General features: G+C 50.9%; 1 protein-coding gene across 1 annotated transcript; it reads left to right on the plus strand.

Annotated features, from left to right (window-relative positions):
- The first annotated feature begins 10790 nt into the window (after positions 1-10790).
- Positions 10791-13813, plus strand: LOC126528344 (uncharacterized). The gene is made up of 2 exons (XM_050176244.3): positions 10791-11231; positions 12734-13813. The coding sequence occupies exons 1-2, from the start codon at positions 10896-10898 to the stop codon at positions 13652-13654; spliced, it is 1257 nt and encodes a 418-aa protein (XP_050032201.1). The 5' UTR covers positions 10791-10895; the 3' UTR covers positions 13655-13813.
- Positions 13814-21208: the final 7395 nt, after the last annotated feature.

Raw genomic sequence — 21208 nt, forward strand, 5'->3', positions numbered from 1 at the left:
TGCACACGCGCTCCTGCATGAAAGGGAGGAAGAAGACGAAGTGGTTTTGCACGAGGCGGCATAGAACGCGCGAAACGCGCTCGTGTCACCGCCATCGTTACGACGGAACGGTAGCAGGGCTCTCGGCTTGGAGAAGAACTGCGCACAAGTCCGTTGCTGTAGGCGCCTTTGCCGCGTGTACCCGGTCGTCGCGGCATCAGCCTATACGCCGCGATGAGCCGTCATACCTCCAAGCGACAGCTGACGGGCTTCGGCGAGCTCCTGGACTGGCGGCCGCTGGACTTCGCCGACACGGTGCCCAACGTGTTCTGCTGCACCTTGTGCGGAGTCCTGCCGGCGTTTCCCAAGCGGCTGAAGCCCTGTTGTCACGTGTTCTGCCAGCAGTGCTTCGAGAAGCTCGCCGAACGAGAACGCCGCTGTCCCCTAGACCAAGCCCCTTTCGCGGACGACGGGGTCGAGACGCTGGACTCTGTCCACGGCGGCGTCAATCGACTGCGGGCTCGCTGCCCGAACGCGTCCATCGGATGCCCGTTCGTCGGCGCCCTGCCAGAGCTCAAGGAGCACTTCGCCGGTCGCTGCGACCACAACGAGGTGCAGTGCCCGCGGTGCGGAGCGACCGTCCTCCAGAGCGCGGCACTCCACCACTACCTCGAGAACTGCGCCGGCGGCGCGCGTATGGGTGCATCGCCGGTCACGTCGGAGACTTCTAGTGTGGCATCGGCCGACCTATCCGAGGAGGACAGCTCTCGTAGGTCCCGCCGCAGGTCTCAATCGGCAAAGAATCTGGACAAAATCAAGCGTTCGGGAGGCGTCTCCAGCGGAGCCCGCAAGTCCACTTCGGTGGAGAACGCGGCGGCGGACAAGCAAATCGTGGCCGCCATCAGGTCGTTGCTCCAGGAAAGCCACGGAGGTTCCATTCGCTCGGCGACCCGCAGTGCCAGCCGGTCGCCCTCGGTGGAAACCTCGCTCATAAAAAGCGGCCACAAAGGCGGCGCCTCGTCAAAACGTGACCTCCAGAGCTCAAAGAGCACGACCGAAAAAGTGTCGAAAAGCGCCGAGGGTGTCCAGGAGATTGATAAGGCGCCCCCGGAGAGGCAGCTGCTGGAGAAGGTTGACTCGATGCTCGCGAAGGCGATGGAGACCGCAGATGCGGCAGCGGCAGCATCGACGTCGGCAGCCGAAGGGGAGGCGTCGAAGTCGTCCTCCGGTTCCGATTCCAGCAAGAAGTCGGCGCCATCGCCGTCGGCTCGACACCGCGCGCGCAAGCACGACGGCTCCAGGAGGGCCAAGGGCGTCGCCCGCGTCGGCGCCTCCTCGCCGCCCGGCTTCGCCTGCTGCTACATCACGGGCATCGTCGGGGCCGAGTCGCGGATCGCGTGCGGCGAGGAGCTGGTGCTTCGCAGCGACAGCTCGACGCTGGCCGACTGCACGTTCCGGGTGCACGCCAGGCTGCGGCGCGACGCCGAAGGCAGCGTGCTGGTGTGCTTCACGCTGTGCCTGTGCGGAGGCACGTGGCACCAGGTGGCCGACTGGGCGCTGGCCAACAAGATCAGCCTGCTGCTGGTGCACCCGTGGGACCAGGCGCTGAACAGGCGGCTGCCGCTCTGCCTGAACCCCGACGCCGTGCCCGTGACCAAGGGGGCGGCACAGCAGCCGGGGCGCTGGGACTTCTGGTCGCCCACGACCGAGCTCCAGCTGAAGGAGCTCGCGGCCCGCGGGTTCGTCTCCAGCGGGACCATCTGCATCGCGCTCGAGATCGAGTGACGCTGGCTCGCTGATACCGTTTTTTTCTTTTTCTTATAAAATCACGCCGCTGCATTTAGCGGGTTGCAACGTAATTATGGCACGGAGTCATTTCTTCGCGCAGTATTCTGGGAATCGGAGCGAGCGTTAACGCAATAGTCGTAGTAGTAGTGCTGCCGAAAAGAGGTATAGTATCGGGCAGTGTCTCTTAACGCGAAACCAGGAGTTTGATGGCGCACGGTTACGTAATGAAGCACTGGTGGTTTATCGGGAATAACTGGCACGTGCTGGATGTGTAGGTTATGCAGTATTATTTGATTTTTTTTATCTTTTGCTATAACCATCCTCTCTTTCTATTCGTAGGTTTCCGCGTAATTGTTTTATCTGATAAATGGGCTTAGTTTAGAAGGGACATAGGTGTTTATTTTTTTGTGTACTTGCTCTATTCCAAAATCGTTATAGGTTTATGCATTCGACTCGCACATAGCCGTCCTATACAGACTTGCCGTGATAACAAATACGCATATTTGTATTGTTACATTGTTTCGCCTCATTGCTTTTGTTTCTCGGCGTTTTTTCTTGAGAACTTTCTTTCTTATCGATTTTGTCAGCGACTGACGGGCGCTTGTTGTTTGCTGATGTCAATAAACTGATACGCTTTGAAAAAAAAAAAAAAGCTGAATTCCGTGCCCGGGAATTTTTATCGTATTCTTCGCACGGGCTTCTCTTTTCGAAATGTCCGTGAAAATTTCGGAACTTTTTGCGTTCTTCAGCTGTTATTGGCCCTCTGGCCGGCCAATTGGGCGGGGGGGGGGGGGGGGGGGTGTGACTACGGACGGCGTCTTTGAAAGCGAAGCTATAGGTACCCTAGAGTTACTGTATATAGCAAAAGGGAGCAATATACTCCTCTAAGCCTAATGAAGCTCTTTTGTGGCGTCCGGTGGGAAGGGTTGCCATGTGGCTATGGAAAGCAAAGAAATTGTAAGTAGCGAAAAAGGTCAACGAGAGCTGCAAAGTTATTTTTGCGTCAAAGAAGTATCAGTGACATAGCTGAGACAGTTTCGCGTTAAAAGGAAAGGTCGAAAAAAAAAAGCGCTATGGTTCGACAAGGCCGTTGCCGGTTGGCTATACCATGCGTTTGAAAGGAAAACTGGAATGTAAGAAAAAAGGAAATAATAATAATAATAATAATAATAATAATAACAATAATAATAATAATAATAATAGTAATAATAATAATAATAGAGAGAGAGAGAGAGAGAGAGAGAGAGAGAGAGAGAGAGAACAACTTTAGTGAAAATGCCTGCAGAGTCGGTTAGGCTCCCTCCACGCAGGGAGGACAAGCTTTTACCGCGACGCGGCCACTACGTCAGTCTCGTGCATTGTGCTCCTCGAGTTCTTGGTTCCTCGCTACTTCCGCGGGTCCGAGAGGGCCGCCGCCCCCTTCCTGGGGGTGCTGCCCCCCGTCTCCACGGTTTCGCGCGGTCGCTGCCTCTCTAGAGCTGCCGAGACCTGCTGGACGGCCTTGAGTTGTGTCTCTTTGTCATTAGCTCCTCGTTGCAGCCTCTAGCTGCGGCGGCATCGTCGTCTTCTCGCTGGCTTCTCGCCGATTTATGCTACAGTCCCAAAGGATGTGAGCCGCGGTGGCTCTCTCCTTAGCGCACAGTCTACACACGTCACTCGCGTACACGCTCGGACACACGTGCTTAGCTAGCACCGGGGTGATCAGGGATCCCGTCTGTAATTGCCTATATAACACTGCCTCCTTCCGGGTAAGCCCCGGGTGAGGTGGCGGCATAGTCTGTCTGTTAAGTCTGTACCACTTCACTATTTCGTTGAAGGTGGTCATCTTGTCCTTGGCACTGCACCGCGACCAACACTCCGAGTCGGCCGTGCTTGCAGCTGCGCGGTTGGTTAGTCCTCGCGCGGCCGAGTTGGCCGTCTCGTTGTGGTTCACGTTCCCGCGTTCCGACACGTCACTGCCCATGTGGGCTGGAAACCACTTGATCACCACAGCACTTTTGCGTGCGATGTCTTCGGCCTTGCGCAGTATGCGCGCGGCCTCACTACATACCCTACCCTTGGCGTAGTCCTTCACTGCCGTTCTAGAGTCACACAACACTGTAGTGCATCCTGGGTCGGAGACGGCCAAGGCGATGGCCACCTCCTCCGCCCGGTGCGCCTCTCGAGTCCGGACGCTCGCCGCGGTCTACGTTGCACTCGTCGATGCCCCGACAGCCACCACCGCGTATGCGTCGCTGCTCCCTCGATACTCCGCCGCGTCCACGTAGACGGCGCCTTCTTCTCTGGCGTGGAGGTCCACGAGAGCCCTGGCCCTCGCCAACCTCCGCTCCTTATTGTGCTCCGGGTTCACGTTCCTCGGAATCGGGCAGACCCTGAGCTTTCTGCTGATGCTATCCGGTATAGGTACGTCTTTCTGCTGCTTGCCTTCTCTCGGCTCGAGGCCAAGGTCCCGCAGTATCTGTTTTCCGGTTCTCGTGTCAGAGAGACGCTCGAGTTGCGCCGTTCTCTGTGCTTCGGCTATTTCGTCCAGCGTGTTGTGGACTCCCAGCACCATAAATTTTTCGGTGCTCGTGCTCCCGAGGAGACCGAGTGCCGCCTTATACGCCTTGCGTATGGTGGCGTCTATCTTGTTACGTTCGCTCGGCCTCCAGTTGTGGAAGGCGGCCACGTACGTTATGTGGCTAACTGCGAAGGATTGAACGAGCCTAGTCAGGCTCTCCTCTTCATCCCCGCTCTGCTGTTGGACACCCACTTGATGAGTCTCATTGCCGCGGCCGCTTTGCCCGCGAGCTTGTTGACCGTTTCACCGTTGACTCGGTTTCGCTGGATGAGCAGCCAGAGCACTCGAATCTTCTCGACCTCCGGTATTACTTGTCCTCCAGCTGTCTTGACCGTGATCTTGGGACGCTCGTACTTGACTTCCATATTCTTTCTTTTCCTGCCCGCTCCTGTCGGTGGAATCACCAGCAGTTCTGATTTGGCCGGAGAGCAAACGAGTCCAGACCCGCCCAGCTGCTCCTCGATGGCGTTGACCGCTTCTTGCAGCGTTGTCTCGATGTGTCCGTCGCTACCTCCCGGTACCCATAGCGTAACGTCGTCAGCGTAGATGGTGTGCTGGACTCCCACTACTCTTTCTAGCCGGTTGGGCACCCCGATCATCACGAGGTTGAAGAGTAGCGGGGAGATCACCGAGCCCTGCGGAGTTCCGACGCTGCCCAGCTTCTTCTCTTCGAGCTGCCGGTCTCCCGCGCAGATTTCGGTGGTCCGTTCCGTCAAGAAGTCTTTGATGTACTGGTATATGTCCTTCTGCCCATGTTTAGCCTGGATACATAGCCGAGTGCCTCACTTTATCGAAGGCGCTCTGCAAGTCCAGCCCGAGTATGGCCCTGTTGTCCTTGGTGCCCCTCGTATCGTCGATGATCTAGTTCTTCAGTAAGATCATGGCGTCTTGCGTCCCGAGCTTCTTCCGAAACCCGGTGATGGAATTTGGGTAAAGCTTCGATTCTTCTAGGTAACGCTGCCACCTGTCCATGAGAACATGCTCGAGGACCTTTCCCACGCACGAAATGAGCGAGATCGGCCTGAGGTTCTCTATGTTGGGTGGCTTGCCAGGCTTGGGGATGAGGATCGTCTTGGCTGCTTTCCATTGCTTGGGCAGCCTTCCTTCTTGCCAGCACTTGTAGAAGTTCGTGAGCGTTTCTATGGCCGCTTCGTTGAGGTTCTTGAGCGCTCTGTTGGTCACTCGATCGGGACCCGCGGCGGACCTGCCATTGAGATAATAATAATAATAATAATAATAATAATAATAATAATAATAATAATAATAATAATAATAAAGGTGCCCAATCCATGCTGTGAAGGTAGCTGGACAGAGAATCTGCAGGCGACAACTAGAACGATTACTCATTTCGACGTAGGTTGAAATTATTCACGTGGCGACATTCACATCCACTTTACTTATTAGCCTTAGACGTTTCGACTTCCTGCGACTTGGGCACCTCTACTTCGTGCCCCGACAAATAGTGGACCAGGGAGAAGATAAATTCGGTGCACCTCGTATGCACGCTGCTCTTCAGGAGTCCTCACTGTGCGTGGCCTTCCCATGGCGCTGTCCAACACAAATCATTTGCTAGGCGGGTCCTCCTTTTGTGTACGAAAGCGTTGTTACGTCACTCCCAGCTTCGTATGCTACAGTCAAGCTGCCGTCGCCGCGGCAGCTTGAGCAACAGTAATCTTTACCGGGAAACGTAGGCTGGAAGCGCTACGTGTTTCGCAATGAATGTAGGCGCAGGAGCGCCTTATCATCAATTATGTGGTTCGGACGCTTGTTTTGAGCTCGTTCTTTATTGAAACGTATGCTGTTCTGTATGTTGTATGCGAGATTCCAAAGAATGTATGCGCTCTTCGCTTCACTTTCCTGAGTGCTTATAGACTCTGCCTTAATTACGGGGGTAAGAACCATTGCATTTGGGGGCATGCAGGGCTGTAGGTGTGGGGGGGGGGGGGGGGCTTTTGGGGCTTCAGCCCCCCCCCCCCCCCGAAAATTTTTGTGCTCTCATGCACCGCCAACCAAAACAACCCCCGGCGCCGGAAATAATTCTGGATTTTGTTTTTAATGCTGAAAAAGACATTTCGCCGCGAACATTGCGAACGCGGGCTGGATTTCATGGCAACGCCCATACACCTGGAGTCGCATAACGCAGAGAGCCCCAACCAGACACAAAGTTTCGAGGGCTTTCGATGGCGAGCCGGCTCGTCGCGGTACCTCGCGGAGGCTGTGGAATCTATGGAGCGCATGGATTTCAATTCGGAAACTTTATATGTATAAAGTTATCACAAACGTCTGATGCGAAATGTGCACTGACATTTCCAAAGTCGTGCTTTAGATTTCCCGTTCCAGAACTTTGTGGGTTTAATGTTGTTATAAACATTTGAGTTCGAAGGTGCATTGACTTTTCTAATATCGTAAGTGGGACCGTACAACGTGACAAGCCAAATGAACACACTCAGACAAGTTGACAAAGAACGCAGCGATGAAACGAAGCGTTGTTGTGGTTCATTTGTGCCGTCATGTCGCAGAACAGAATATCAACATATTCTTCAACTGCGCCAACGCATCCATGTGAAGACACTAAACCCAGCAAAGGTAACTACGTTCTTATTTTTCTACTTGAACTTTTATTTGCGACGACTCATTGAGCCTCTCTCTCTCTCTCTCTCTCTCTCTCTCTCTCTCATATTTTTTTTTTTGTTCTCGCTACCCGCGGGCTGCGCATGAATTAGCTGCAGTGAATATAAGTATGGCGGCAAAAGCGGAAGTGGAACAGCGTAAAAGGTGTTTACTTGAGGGCGCTGATTGTATTTACAAGAGTGCTGCGAATTGAAGTTGTGGGGACAAAAAGTGTTCAACTCATCGTATTGTAACCTACTTCAAGTACATCACGCGGGAGGAAAAATTTTCTTCGTTTCTGCGAAGACAACAGCCTATAGAACATGCAAAAAAGTATAGCACAAAGCAAAAATGACTAGCTCGTTGCGTTTTTAGTGCCAAAACGCACAAACGGGATACCCCTTCACGGTCTATCGTTAGTGAACGTGGCACTTGGCAACTCGAGGTTAGTCGATTTTTGTTGAATTGCCTCAAGCAACTCAAAGTCGATGATCCTTTTCTAGTTACTAACTCCGACGTTATTATCAGTTTTTTTTTTTTCGTGTCAACCATAACATTGTTTTTGGCTTTTCTGTGGATATAGAAGAATTATTTTACTCTATTCCTCTTCGCGAGTTGTTTGTTGCCATCAAAGCACGCATCGATGCACGTGGTAAACCGGTATTTCAAAACGCAATTTGTCTTAGCTCTGCCAGTTTTCTGGCCTTATTGGAAGGCTATCTCAAAAGTACTTTTATTCTTTTTGACAACCAACTATAATTACAAAATGAAGGCATCTGTATTGGTTAGTGCCGAGCGCCTTTGTTATGTGACATATTTCTTTCTGAAATGGATGTAACCCATGACAACTGTTTTAGTAACACGCATGTGAGAAAAGCTTTTATATATGTAGACGATTTTTTAATCCTTTTGGACGAACAGCGTTCTGCAACTGACAGTGATGAAATCAGCACGGTTTTAAGCCCTTTTAAACTTCACGGCAATGGCCTATCTTTTACGCACGAGATTCCGGTTGCCAACGTGCCGCAGTTTTTAGATTTATATATGACGTTTTTAAAACATCATGTTGGTGCTATACTCACCAAGCGCTTAATAGGAGCTGTTACCATACGATTCCGCCCACTCGACAATTATAAAACGAGGAATTGCAACAAGCTGGCTACGGTCTAGGCTCAAAAAATTGTGTGATCATATGATCACACAATCAGGTTGAGCGGCTTTTAAAAGCCGGCTGCCCTCGCTCGGTGTTGATGTCAGTGGGGGAAACTTTGCTCCTCAAGCTGAAAGGCAACAAGAAGCCTAAGGAGGGCGATGAAGTCGAGCGTAACGCTCGAAAAAAAAAGGCACAAGTGGTCCCGTACCTTCACATGGTTAGCCACAACTTTAAGAAAGTGGCGAACAGGTATATGGAGTATCAGTGCTCTTCTCCGCCTCGAACAAGCTGGCTAGTCTCTGTCCCCGAATCACGGGTGGCGCTACGAACGGGTGTACAGTACAGCACGTTAAGCGTTGCGTGCATTGCTCCACTGAAGTGGTTTACTTGATTCTTCTCAGCCGTGGCAAGTGCTACATTGGGCAAACTGGGCGCGGCGTCAACGACCGAACGAGAGAGCACGCAAATATTTTAAAGAAGGATACGACTGCGCACTTCTCTGCGCATTGCTGGTCTTGTCCCGACTGTGAGCCACTGTTTTTTTAATGGCAGGATCCTAGGCAGAAGCAAGAACGAAACCGCGCGTGAACTGTTAGAGACCTATCATATCCAAACCTCTGTCTAGCTTGCGTGAGTCAAACTTCTTTTACGCTTTATGATTCAGAATTGAGATTGCTAACCATAAAAAAAAAGTGTTAACCACGCCTTCGTCTGACTGGCGTTCCTTGCGTGTTTTATGCGTTTGCGCATGTGCATGTTTGTGTATATATAGGATGCTCTGTTTTCGGAATCAACAGTTGTAAGTGTAGTGTTTGTCCTTCCTTTCCTTTTACGTCTCTTTGTTTTCTTTTTTCGAGTTTTCGCGCAAAAGATCATGTAAATCATCATGTTAGGTGCCCAAAGTGGGCATTCCATTGTGGCCACCATGCTTTTCTTGCATTCTTTTTTTTTTTTTTCATTTCGGTGCCCCCGCCCCACAATAAAAAAAAGACGACATTGTTGCGGCGCAGCTAATTGTCGCATAGTGAAAGTTCGATTTTGTAACTTCTCCTTTTGCGGAAAGTGATTCGCCACGGTTCGCTTCAGTTGACGGATACTCTTATTATATTACTGCTATAGTAACTATATGGACACTCCAGGCGCATTCCTGCCGTCGCCGTCATGTTCTGTATGAAGTCGAAGGGCGATAAAATCGTGACCACGCGCCGCATGCTGTATGTGCGAATGATAGCGTAGTGAATGGGGGGGGGGGGAGGGGGGCTAGGATTCTGTGATATGTGAATCTTTGGTTGCGCAACATGTTTATTTGCCTCGTATCACGCATTATATATAGTGACTTTTTCTCAGATACGTAGATTTATTGGAGACTTATGCATAATTTAAATATCTTGTTGCGAGGTTCTGTGTATACGTGCAGTGAACTTTGTTTCTAGTGACACTTTTTTGGCCTTTGTCAAGCTCTATATTCGCGTTTGTGTATTCCATTGTATCTTCGCATTGCTAATGTACTCGTACATTTTGCAGAACTCTTGCTTTCTATATGTGCGCTCTGTTGCGACTATTATTTCAGCTGCTCCTACGCAATACATTGGAACAAAAGACAGCGTCATTGTGATTTTTCCTTGGCCATTGCATATCTACAAAAATGTAAACAAGGTTCTTGAATGACAAAGTATGATAAAAATATTTGGCCTCAACTTGTTCATTTCATGGCCTTTACATTTTTCATATCAGCGACATGCGCTGCTTTGCTGGTTTCGAAGTGATACAGTTCTTAAGTTCGTGTGATATTTACTTATTAACTAGACAAAAAAACAAGGAAGTGTTGACATAACTTCGGGCACAATTTTTGGGACATACGATTATATTTTTTTATGACAAAATAAGTAGTTTACTTGTGTTGACAGTGCCTAGCGTTCAAGAATTCGTTTGCAGCATCTTTGGCAATGGCAATGCAGTTATTATTCATGTACTTGATCTCTCGACAAATTCTATCAGGAGGAGGCCGAGCTGCGCGTTAACTTGACGTCACATGCTCGCAGAAATAAGATATTAGCTGCGTTGGCTGTGCCTTCACGGTCTGTATGCCATCGCCTGTATGCGAACGAAACTTCGAAAGCACAGCGCATACCAAGCTACCGGCACTACGCGCACTCTGCAAACATCGGATATCGTTTTGAAGATGAGGCCCGCGCGGGCCCGCACTTTGGCCACGTCGCAGATCGCTTTCGGCGCACCTTCTCAGGCTTTCACTCGCACATACAGCGTACTGCCCGCGGCGACGATTTTATTACCCTTGGACGTTATACAGAACCTCACGGCGACGCCAACGGTAGAAATGCGCCTGGAGTGTGCATATAATTGCTATCACAATAAAAGAACCGCAATAACGTCTCGACCCCTATACACGCACGCACGCACACAGCATATATCACACATCACACAACAAATGACGTCGTTTGCACGTGCATGGACAGAATAAAAAATGAACACTTCTTGCTATTTTTCCTCAATCATCCAATTCGTGGCAGCAGTAACGTGAGGCTTAGCTTGTTTTACCGTATACGGCAATAAAATGCGAAGGACCGATATAATCACGTGCGCCTGCGATCGAATCGGCAGGTTCGCTGCAGAGGCAACGGTATAGGCAGCTATCTGTGTGACGTCACGGCACGAAGTAGGCGTACAAGCGCCGGCTTTCGCATATAATAGCTTTCGCACGCCGCGTCCCACGAGGATCGAGATCGGCGTCGTGGATTTCCCGTTCCTGGCCTCGCAGTAGCGCCCCGGCCAAGTCCTTAGCTCATGGAGATGCGCGAAGCGCAGCCGTATCGCGTGGCCGTCGCGAACGTCTCGGGCGACGTGGAGTACCGCTCCGTCCTGTTCGCCGGCGAGTCGCCGCCCAGACGCCTCGTGTGCTCCGAGTGCCGCACCGTGTCGGCGACCGAGCCCCGCTACGCGATGCGCGGCGACGTGGTGTGTCACGAGTGCGCGCTGAACTCGTCCCGCAGTCCGCGGGGCGACCGCGGCGACGCGGCGGTCGCCGCCAACGAAGCTCAGCCCCCCGGCACTGGAGCATGCCGGCTGCCGCCACCTCAGCCATTCGTCGACGGCGACGTCGAGCTCCTCGGCGATCTCGAGGTCAGCGGGTGACGACGCGTTCGGTGCGCCTTTCGGCTGCTTGGAATGGCCTTGCCCGCGCGCATGCCCTTTTGCCACCGCCGCACGGAAAACTGCCAGGTCGCGCGGAAGCAGTTTCCAATCGCCGTGTTCGCACGCAGGCTGGGTCGACGCATTTTACGGCATTTTCCGCAGAGAGGCTACGCGGCGACGCGACACGTCTAAACTGGAAATTCCGAAGGCGTTGGTGGCGCATTGTGCGATGCTGTGTTCGGCCACTCCGCGTGGACTTGTGGTTGTGTTCTTTTTTTCAACTTCGTACCTAATTGGTTCGCCCATCGACGCAGAGTTCGTAGTGCAGTAGTATACATCCGTGTATTATATTCACGTGACGTCGCGAAGGCAATTTGTAGTGCTATTCACAGCTTCCCACTGTGCTCCGAACAATATTACCAGGTAAAGCGCTCTGCATAAAGAATTTAAGGCATTTTACAGCGTTTTCAGCCTTACTAGTTTCAGATAACCTTCGTCCCGTCCAAGCGCTGTTTGTTCCCGTCCTAGTGATGTACCAACCAGACCAGCACACTGTTATAGTATAATTTGTTTAGCATTGTTACTTTAACCGCCCATGTGGGTTTGAAACGCTCTCGTTCACAGGAACACCCACTTGAGTCCGCAGTCCAGGATGTCTTGAACTAAATTGTAGCGGCTAAATAGATGGTGCGATTACGCTATTCTCAACACGAGCGCGTGTTAATCTGAACTGAGTAGCGAACGATGCGCATCGTCTTAAGCTAAGAAGGCGAGCAGCCGCGCTTTCCTTATCGAAACTTCGTACTGTCAGTTAAGTGCCGCGCTCCTGTTCACTCCTTTCGGTTGGCTTCCGGGTCCGCTTGGCAATGCTCAAGTACTATAGTGCGGTCGCGAAATACGGAGTACTTGCACTAAGCTTGCAAGCCAACACCAAGGCGGCATTACGTGCGTATATGTGAAGCGTGCGCTGCCACGTACGCTACACGACAAACGTGTGTAACTCGCTCATCTGATTTCTCGGCCACCGTGGGTGTGGGTATGCCGTGGGCGCTCGCGAGCGCTCCCCCAATTTTGGAATCGTTCTCCGTGCTCGGAGGCCATTGAATGTGCGAGCTTTGTATTCTGTGTGCCGTGTTACTGAGTGCGTCGGAAATGGTCTGAGCGGGCGCGCAGCTGCAGGCAACTGGAAAGGCTCGGGCGTATTTCAGCGCTGCCAAATGATGTGTAATGAATGAAGCTAACAGACCCTACATGTGCCAAGAGCCACCAACCAGAGCCGGTCTTGGTTGCGCGCGGACTGCAGCTATAACGTACGCCTGCGCACGTTGTTCCATAATTGCGGAATTCACGGTATGCGTATGCACTGCGCAGTGGCTCTCGGAAGTTCGCCGACGAGTGTGTTAAAGCCTCTGCCATGAAAGATAGACGCCACGAAAAGTGTCGAGCAACTAACCCAGCGTAATCGAAATTTCCCCCATTGTTCACTACAGGTGTTGTGCGCCTACGCCGGCCTCAGCTGTGACTTTAGAGGAAAGCTCGGCGTTCTCTCCAACCACCTTTCCTTCACGTGCACCTGCCACACGATCGAGTGTCCGAGGTGCGGCCAGCGAGTCGTGCACAGGGACTTGTGGCGCCACGTCAAGTCGAACGCGTGTTCCGAGAGCACGACGGCGCCGACCACGGAAGACGACCCCGCGCTCGTTTGGGCGCAGGTGTTCCTTAATTGGGAACCAGTTCTCGCGCCGAGGACTAATTCCGACCGCGCTACTCTATCCGTCGTCTCGGAATCGGCCCCGGTCCACCGAAGCTGGTCGGCCGGAGCCCACGGAAAACGAGCCTCCGTGCCACCTCGGGTTGGACAAGGAAGCCAAGCGCTGGCCGGCACACTGTTGGTGAGGTTTCCCGACATCGCCGCGCCCTTCGGTGGTGCCTCGACCGGTGGCGTGGGCCTTGCGAAAGCGAAGCGAGGGGCCTGTTCGGTAGACGCCTCTCGCGGGGTCGAGTTCTTCGGCAGCGACCAGTTGGTGCTGGACGGCTTCCTGCTCAGCATGCAAGCGGCTCTGTTCTACGATTGTGTCAACGTCAGCGGCCTCGCCTCCTTTTCTACTTCGTTGAGGAAGTTTGTCGTCTTCGAGCTGCTGGTTCTGGACGTCGGCGGCGCGAAGGGCGTCCAGCCCGCTGCCTGTTGCAGGTGGCCGCCCACGAGAATAGTTGCACTGACCCTCAACGGTTTTCGCGGGGTCGAGGGCAGCAACCTGGTGCTTCGCGCTGGCGTCCCTTCCGGCGGCCTACGGTGGGCGAAGCGTGGGGACTGGACCAAAATGGCTGTCACCGAATCCATCGATGCGGAAGTCGTCTGCAAGGAGTTCCTGGCTTTCGGTGTCGTTGACGTCACCGTTGAGCTCAAATGATCCTTCTACCCCCCCTCCCCCTTCAACCGTTCTCCCTATACTGCACTGCCGCATTGACATCGCGTCCACCTCTGTGAGACGTGTTTTACTTTTAGTACCCTCAAATACGTGACTTGAATAAAACCTTTTATCCTATGGCTTGTAATGGCCAAGCCGCGACTTACTGTACTTCGTCGTCCAAGCACAGTTCCGCATCTTGGCAAATTAGGACAACTTGTTCGGTTCAATTATGGCCACGTATATCACATTTGTGCAGCATAAAAAAAAGCATCATGTTTTTGCATAAGAACCTGATTAAAGCCGGCCACAACAGAAAACTCACTATATGATTAAGACAATGCCCGGTACAGCGCATTGTCCCAATCATATAGCGAGTGGCTTACATTTTGCGTCGCCTAAACCTGAGGTCCAATACCTGAAGTCCCACTGAACTGGCCAAAAGTGTTCAGCTCTGCAGCGTACAGACCACCACCTGTTGTGGCTTTGTGACTTATCGATAAATGATGTTAAGAACTGGCAAGCTGAGAAAGGGTCGGGCAGACAGTTATAGGCGTATACGCTGGCTGACGGACAAATTCGCTAAGCCACATAGCGCGATTTGTGCAAGCGGAGTGGCTTACCGCTTTTATCTAAAAAGTCTAGCTGCAGGGAAAGCCTCACGAAGGGGCAGTTTCAATGGCAAATTTGAAGGCAGTTACATTTTGATGCTTTAATGCACCGTCATTTAAAAAAGATATCTGGAAAATCGCGCCTAATTCGAGATATTTGTCATCAAATTTCAGCGGTAAATCCAGGCAACATCGACACCGAGCGTCGCGGGAGCGCAGAAAAGTCCACCTCGCTGTCCCATTAGACCGAAACGCCCCTTGACAAGCGCGAGGACGTTTGAAACCGAACGTCTCGGTCCGTCGTGGCAGCTACTGATACGTCACGCTTTGCCTGCATGTGCCAGTGTGTGTCGGGTCACGCTTTGCAGCAGGATCATCATCATCATCATCATCAGCCTGGTTACGCCCACTGCAGGGCAAAGGCCTCTCCCATACTTCTCCAACTACCCCGGTCATGTACTAATTGTGGCCATGTTGTCCCTGCAAACTTCTTAATCTCATCCGCCCACCTAACTTTCTGCCGCCCCCTGCTCCGCTTCCCTTCCCTTGGGATCCAGTCCCTAACCCTTAATGACCATCGGTTATCTTTCCTCCTCATTACATGACCTGCCCATGCCCATTTCTCTTTCTTGATTTCAACTAAGATATTAACTCGCGTTTGTTCCCTCACCCAATCCGAGCAGCAGGGTACTGGTACCCTGCTTCTGGGTACTCAAATGCAGCAGGGTACTATCATTCAAACTTCACCTCGTGTGCACTTCTTTACGGGGCGTTGCCGACTGACGCGCACCGCGAAGCCCTCAGTCCCGATGTTGCCTGGATTTGATCTTTAATTTCGATGAATATCTCGCATTGCGTGCGATTTTTGGGATTTCTGAAGAATTAGCATGGCATAAGTTGTGACGCCCTACAAGTTCTCTATATAAACAACTGCTTTCAAATAATAATGAACATTTAATTTAAAATGTTGTTAGTCTTTTCAGAGTAACTTAATTCTTTCTCTACCATGGAAGAAATAGGTGTTCTTTTGTAGGTTACACCAGATTTTTTCTTAAAGAACTACTGCACTCAATATCTTACGTAATACATAAACAAAAAGCAGAACACTTTTCACGCATGAAAATGTTATTAACGAGATGTATGTCATAAAGAAAGATATAAATTGCCAGAATGAAGATTGTGGGATAAAACTAAATGTTTGTAAAGACACGCTTGTATCTACTAAAAAAGGAAATGTAAAAGAATTTATTAGATACAGAAAATGTATAGCCATCTAATACGCACTATCTGTGAAAAAAAAAATGTAGATGTTTCGTTGGACAGGTATTCCACTACAAAAATATAAGTGCAAGCATTACAGTTTGGCTTCCGGCCTGCGGCCGCCGATGTTCAGGGCTGGCTTGCTTCGTCGTCAATCTCAAAGTCTGACGAAAAGGCAGCATCCTCAGACTCGCTGCTGTTCGATCCATCGATAAAATTAGCCACATACGCAGCGGAATTGCGAGATCTGCGATCTTTCCAAGCACGCGTGCCGCTCCCAGAGGCGGCCATTTTTGCTCTTTACTTTCGTTCAAAATTAACGCGTTCAAAAATCGCTGCCTGTGGTAAAAAAGCGAACTCTTTAGAAGACAAAAGAATAGTTTTTATTCACGACCCATAGCGCAGTGTGCGGTGCGAAAAGTCTCGAAACCGGCGTGTCAAACCATCGTTATCGTGCTAACGATGCCCAATGGGCACGGTACGGAAGGAATTAAGCAGCGGCAAAGTATTCCCGCCTTGCCATAGAGGCTCGTATGCGAAGGCGACAGGTGTCTCATGGTCATTGTCTTTTAACAGCGGGGCTATTTAGGGGCTCGTAAAGTCAGTTGACCGCGGTGGTGGGTGTCAGTGTGCGCGTCTGTCACGCTCGGCGAAGGTTCCCCGCTGGGCCGACAAATGGCGCCAGCGCTACAGCGAGCGTCCGCGAGGGTGCGCGCTGCTCCGGGCGAGCCATTCAGCGCGCGCCAGGAGGTGGGAGAGGAGGAGGGGAGAGGAAAGCGCTATAAAGAAAGAGCGCGCCTAGCAGACTGCATTTCGCGCCATGGACACCGAAGGTTAGGAGAGGTGCCAGGGCACTCGGCGGTGAAATCCCGCCCGTACTCGCTCTGGAAACAGCGGACGCCGAACGGCCGGAACGTCAGCGCTGTCGAAGAGCGAATAATCTCTCGCTTTGCGCTAGGAATAGATGAACTGCATATCCTAGCTCAACGCATCGGTAGAGATGATAATTGACAAGATCGGAGTAGTAAACATGAGCAATAAATTGAGAGGATAATCACAAGATCAGAGCAGAAGATATTATACGGGGCTCTGCGCTCGCAAATACCCGGGACCAGCGGAGCTCGGGGAACTTGAGGCCTCAGAAAAAACAATGCCGTCTTCCTGTGTGGGGGTTTTCCGTTGGGACGGCGCGCCATTTGAGGCGCCCGCCGCAACAGAAGCGATTTGTTGAGATATGCGTGTACACCCGTGTACTTAGATTTAGGTGCACGTTAAAGAACCCCAAGCGGTCGAGATTTCCGGAGTCCTCCACTACGGCGTGCCTCATAATCAGAAAGTGGTTTTGGCACGTAAAACCCCTTTAAAAAAATAACTAGTTGTTGAGGGGAAAATACAAAATAGCCTGAGTAACTCTAGGCCAGTGCCAACATTATGCATTCGGTTCAACTCGCGTCCGGAGTGCCTTTCATTTTTGAAACGTTGGCTCAAGTTATGTGGGACAACCTGTATATATACATACATATGTGTGTATGCATATAGTGACGATTTTTCAATGGGACAAGCGTATTCAGAAAGGTGAAAAGTACAACTTCGCGGTTATCTTCGGTTTGTTTGCAAATAAACCGAAGATCTTTCCACATATATGTCCTGTGGTGCAATTTCCATGAATTGTGGGGAGTGTGGCGTTTTGACGCCACTGCGCACACGATAGCGGTTAGGTAATGCAGAACCGCAGAAAAACTCGCTATAGCGCATCAAGAACTCGTTCAAGTTTCCCGCGCTTAAGGGGACCACGAAAGCAAAACAATAAATAAATTTCGAATGATAACGTATATTGGAAACTCCGTTGTCGTTAATATGAATTTCGCCATAATAGGTCACTTATCAGAAGACAAAATGAAGCTCAACGTATCATTTCTTTTTTAAATTTCGTGCCGACTCCCCAACGTAGCTACATCAGTGTGACGTCACGAGTATAAAAGTTATTATTTTTTTTTCGTATTTTGGCCAAGTTAGCGATACTTGCCATGTTCAGTCTTTGGCCCCTTTAGAACACAATTTAGTCAATCTTTACCACTCAGGGATTAACTGGTCCCTAGCGTACGCTGTCAAAATTCATGACGTCATGGGGAGCTGGTGCGGGAACTTTAAGGCGGCGTCGCCACTCGTATTGTGTTTCTGATATTTTTTTTTTTTTTGGCTTATCAAGCGAGTTATCGCGGTGAGAGGGGTGTTTTTGGTGTAGCGGGAGAGTAATTATTTTACTGATACAGAACAAACCATTTTTCCCCCTTTGTAGCGTCCCTTTAAATCAGAATTCGGAACGATCAAGTTCGGCACAGCATAGACGGTGCGTTGGCCACTACAGGGTCAACCTGTGACGTACGATCAACATGAAAGTTGATTGGTGACGCCGCCTTGAAATTCCCGGGCCAACTCGTCGTGACGTCGTAGATTTTGACGCTGTCTGCTCGGGCACGTAAATTTTTTTTATCGGATAAGGTGGACAAAACTGCGCTCACAAAGAGCGAAAGACTGAACTCGGCGAGTTTCGAAAATTTGTACTGCCCGAATGCGAAAATGTTCTTTCCATTTCGTGACGTCACACTGACGTATCCGGGGTGTCGGTCAAGGTATAGAACTTTGGCCCTAATTTTCTTTTCTAGTAGTTAACGTGTTACCGCGATATTAATGGTGACAAGGAACTGACTTTGTGCTCCTCATTAGTGTACATTTAAATACTTAAACGGGCTCGTATGCACAAACTGAACTCACCTAACCTAAATTTTGAGGAGATATACTTGCGTTGCACACTTATACCCCTGACACACACAGAGAGAGAGTGTGTGCATGTGAAGAGGCGCGATTTTCCTGCAATTGTTTAGGGAGCACGGCTCTGCGCCTTGTGGAAGGACACGAACCCCTAACACACGGGTCAGCTAAAATGCTCCCAAGTAAACCCTTTGTACTTACGCGTAACCCCCGTATTCAGAAATGAATCTTATAAGTTGAAGCCCATGCATGACTTGATATAAATGACGCCTGGTGCGAATGCGCCCAAGACGCTCATTGCGTTTCCTTTGGTGCGTTCACGACAGGCGTCGTTTAAATCAAGTCAAGCCTGGGCTTCGAGTTAATATGAATTTCTGCATACGGGGGTAAGGGGTCCCAAACGAAGTGTCGCCGCTGACACATTGTGCGGCGCTCTCTCTTTTGCATACGTTTTCTGTAAGCGACGCAGGAATACACGTGTCTCTACTTTTTTAGGTTTAACCCGAAGTCTTTGAAGCTAGGACTCTGTTAAACTCACAGTACGTTTTAAAAAAAATTTGTGCATATATGTGCAGCGGTAACGCAAGCGTTTAAAACAGTGAACCAATGTTAGTCTCGTCGCAGTGTTGCAGGCAGGTGGGCGTCGTGTTACGTATGCGTACGGTGCGTTCCGCTCACATTTCACTCGCCCGCGCATTGCGGAACTGCCGTTGATTTCACCATTCCCCTAAGCGTGTCCACGGAATGAACGTTGTGCCAACGCTCACTAAGCGTCCGGCTGCCAGCAGTTGAGTTGTACGGATGGGCTTGTCTGAACGAAAATTAAAGTCGAGCCAGAAAAAAAAAAAAGAAAGAACGCGGTGCCTTCCAAATATTGAAAAAAAAAAAAAAAACAGAATCACGCGAATCGTGCTGCCCTGTGCGACTCGCATTTGGACAAAGCCAGAGGGGCGACGGCCTTTACGATTCGATGGTGCCGATCATAATTGTGGCAACGGCTATACGTCGTACGACAGCTCGACAATATCGCTGCAGTATTTGTTCTGTGCCAGACGTATTGCGTCACTGCTAAGTATAAAATTGTTTTTGAAAGCAATAGTGTTGCTGGGGCAATCGCCGTTTCTTCTGCAGTCTCAGGGTTCTGTGCGCGGACTGTGGCATACGCTAGCTCTCTACCCTGAGATTCTACGACGCTCAGGGCGCGCAAGCGTTTCTTTGCGGGTGTTTGGCTGCACGTGCGTGGAAGCAGCCGTCGTCTTTTCCGATTCTGAAGCAGCTGTCAGGAACTACGCTAAGGGTCGCGTGTCGACGGAAGCACTAAAGATACTGAAGCACCGCAGCACTCCGATCCCCTATACCTGCGTGACATGGTTTCCTGGGCACGAGGGGCTGGAGGGGAACAACGCCGCGGCCCGAGGCCACACCTGCCGGCCAACCCTTCCTACTCTCGAGGCGCCCGGTCTGCGTCAGCGGGGGCAGAGACCGTACCCATCACCTATCGGCGATCCTTCAACATCACATGCTGGAACGCAGGGTGTACCCACCACCTCGCTCAAAGCTCATCAAAGAAGAAAGTACCACACTCATAGTAACACTTACACCCACGGAATACTCAAGCACAGACTCTATCCAACGCTACAAGGATACCACTACCCAATGTGCGGCGTGTAGGACACCTTGGCGCACCTGATCATCGAGTGTTCATGGCACCTAGATACAGAAGCATCGCCTTCACGGAAAGACTAACGCCAGACAACAAAGCGAAGACCTCATCGAAACGTGGGAGGCCAAGCTCGTATCCGAGGACCTGGAACAACAACGACTCGTTGCCAGGGCCAAGGAGGAATTGAAGGCCAGAGGGTTCCTGGAATGAAGACACCTCCCACCTAGAGTAGAACTGGGGTTTACCTTGGGGGTACTGTTTCGAAAATAAACGTTCATTCCGCCTCCTCCTCCAAGCAGTACAGTTCTTAAGCCACCATCAGGTTTCGGCAAGATTTCTGTTGAACTTCTGCGCGCAAGGTTGCCGTTGTAAGCCCGTAAACGAGTTCGCGAGTCTCTTACAAAAAAAAAAAAAAAAGAGATACTTGTTTGTCCTGTGTCACTCCGCGTCGACTTTTCTCCGGTAGATTTGCCCTGGTCCAAAGGCCTCTGGAATGCCCTTCACTAAATTAGGAAATTTTCTCACACGCGAGAGTTTCTTCGTGGTCCTGAATTCTTGCAGCCGCCATGCATTCATGATAACGATCGGCGTGATGGCTATAGAACGCCGCGACGTGAACAGTCGCGTAATGCACTGAAGTTTCGGAGCGCAGTGCTACTCCCCGTGGTTGCTTAGTAGCCATGGTGTTGGGCTGCTGAGCACGAGATCGTGGGATCGGATCCCGGCCACGGCAGCCGCATTTCCATGGGGGCGAAATGCGAAAACACCCGTATGTACATTGATTTGGGTGCACGGTTAAGAACTCTTGGTGGTAGAAATCGTTCTGGAGCCCCCTCCCCACACAGCGTGTCTCGTAATCAGATCGTGGTTTTGGCACGTGAAACCCCATAATTTAATTTTAACGCAGTGCTTGAGTTTTGCACATATCGGTGCTGAAAACTAAAATGAAAGTCAACACATCGCGAATTTATATACGAAGGCAAATCAGAAAGTTTGTGCCCCTATATTTTATTAGCCAAATTAAGGTCCCTACAGGTTACAAATATCCCCACTATTCCACGTCCCTTACACTGTTTTTCCACATAGTGCCCACGCCAGTTCAGGCCCCCGTTTGTCCCACCGCAGCACTAAATTTGAGGTGCCCCTGTCGTCAGTCAGCGACGCACGCGGCCTCCCTGAACGCTCATTGTCATGCAAGTCTTCACGGCCCTTTTGGGAACTCGCAACACCACCACCTCGCACTTCTCAACG

Source organism: Dermacentor andersoni, chromosome 9 (genome assembly GCF_023375885.2).
Source record: "Dermacentor andersoni chromosome 9, qqDerAnde1_hic_scaffold, whole genome shotgun sequence".
Taxonomy (NCBI): Eukaryota; Metazoa; Arthropoda; class Arachnida; order Ixodida; family Ixodidae; genus Dermacentor; species Dermacentor andersoni.

What these genes read in the sequence shown, in the direction of transcription:
- LOC126528344 (XM_050176244.3), top strand. Translation starts at nt 10,896, where the DNA reads ATGGAGATGCGCGAAGCGCAGCCGTATCGCGTGGCCGTCGCGAACGTC. An exon ending in AGCTCCTCGGCGATCTCGAG is followed by an intron (nt 11,232 to 12,733) that starts GTCAGCGGGTGA and finishes TGTTCACTACAG; the next exon opens with GTGTTGTGCGCCTACGCCGG.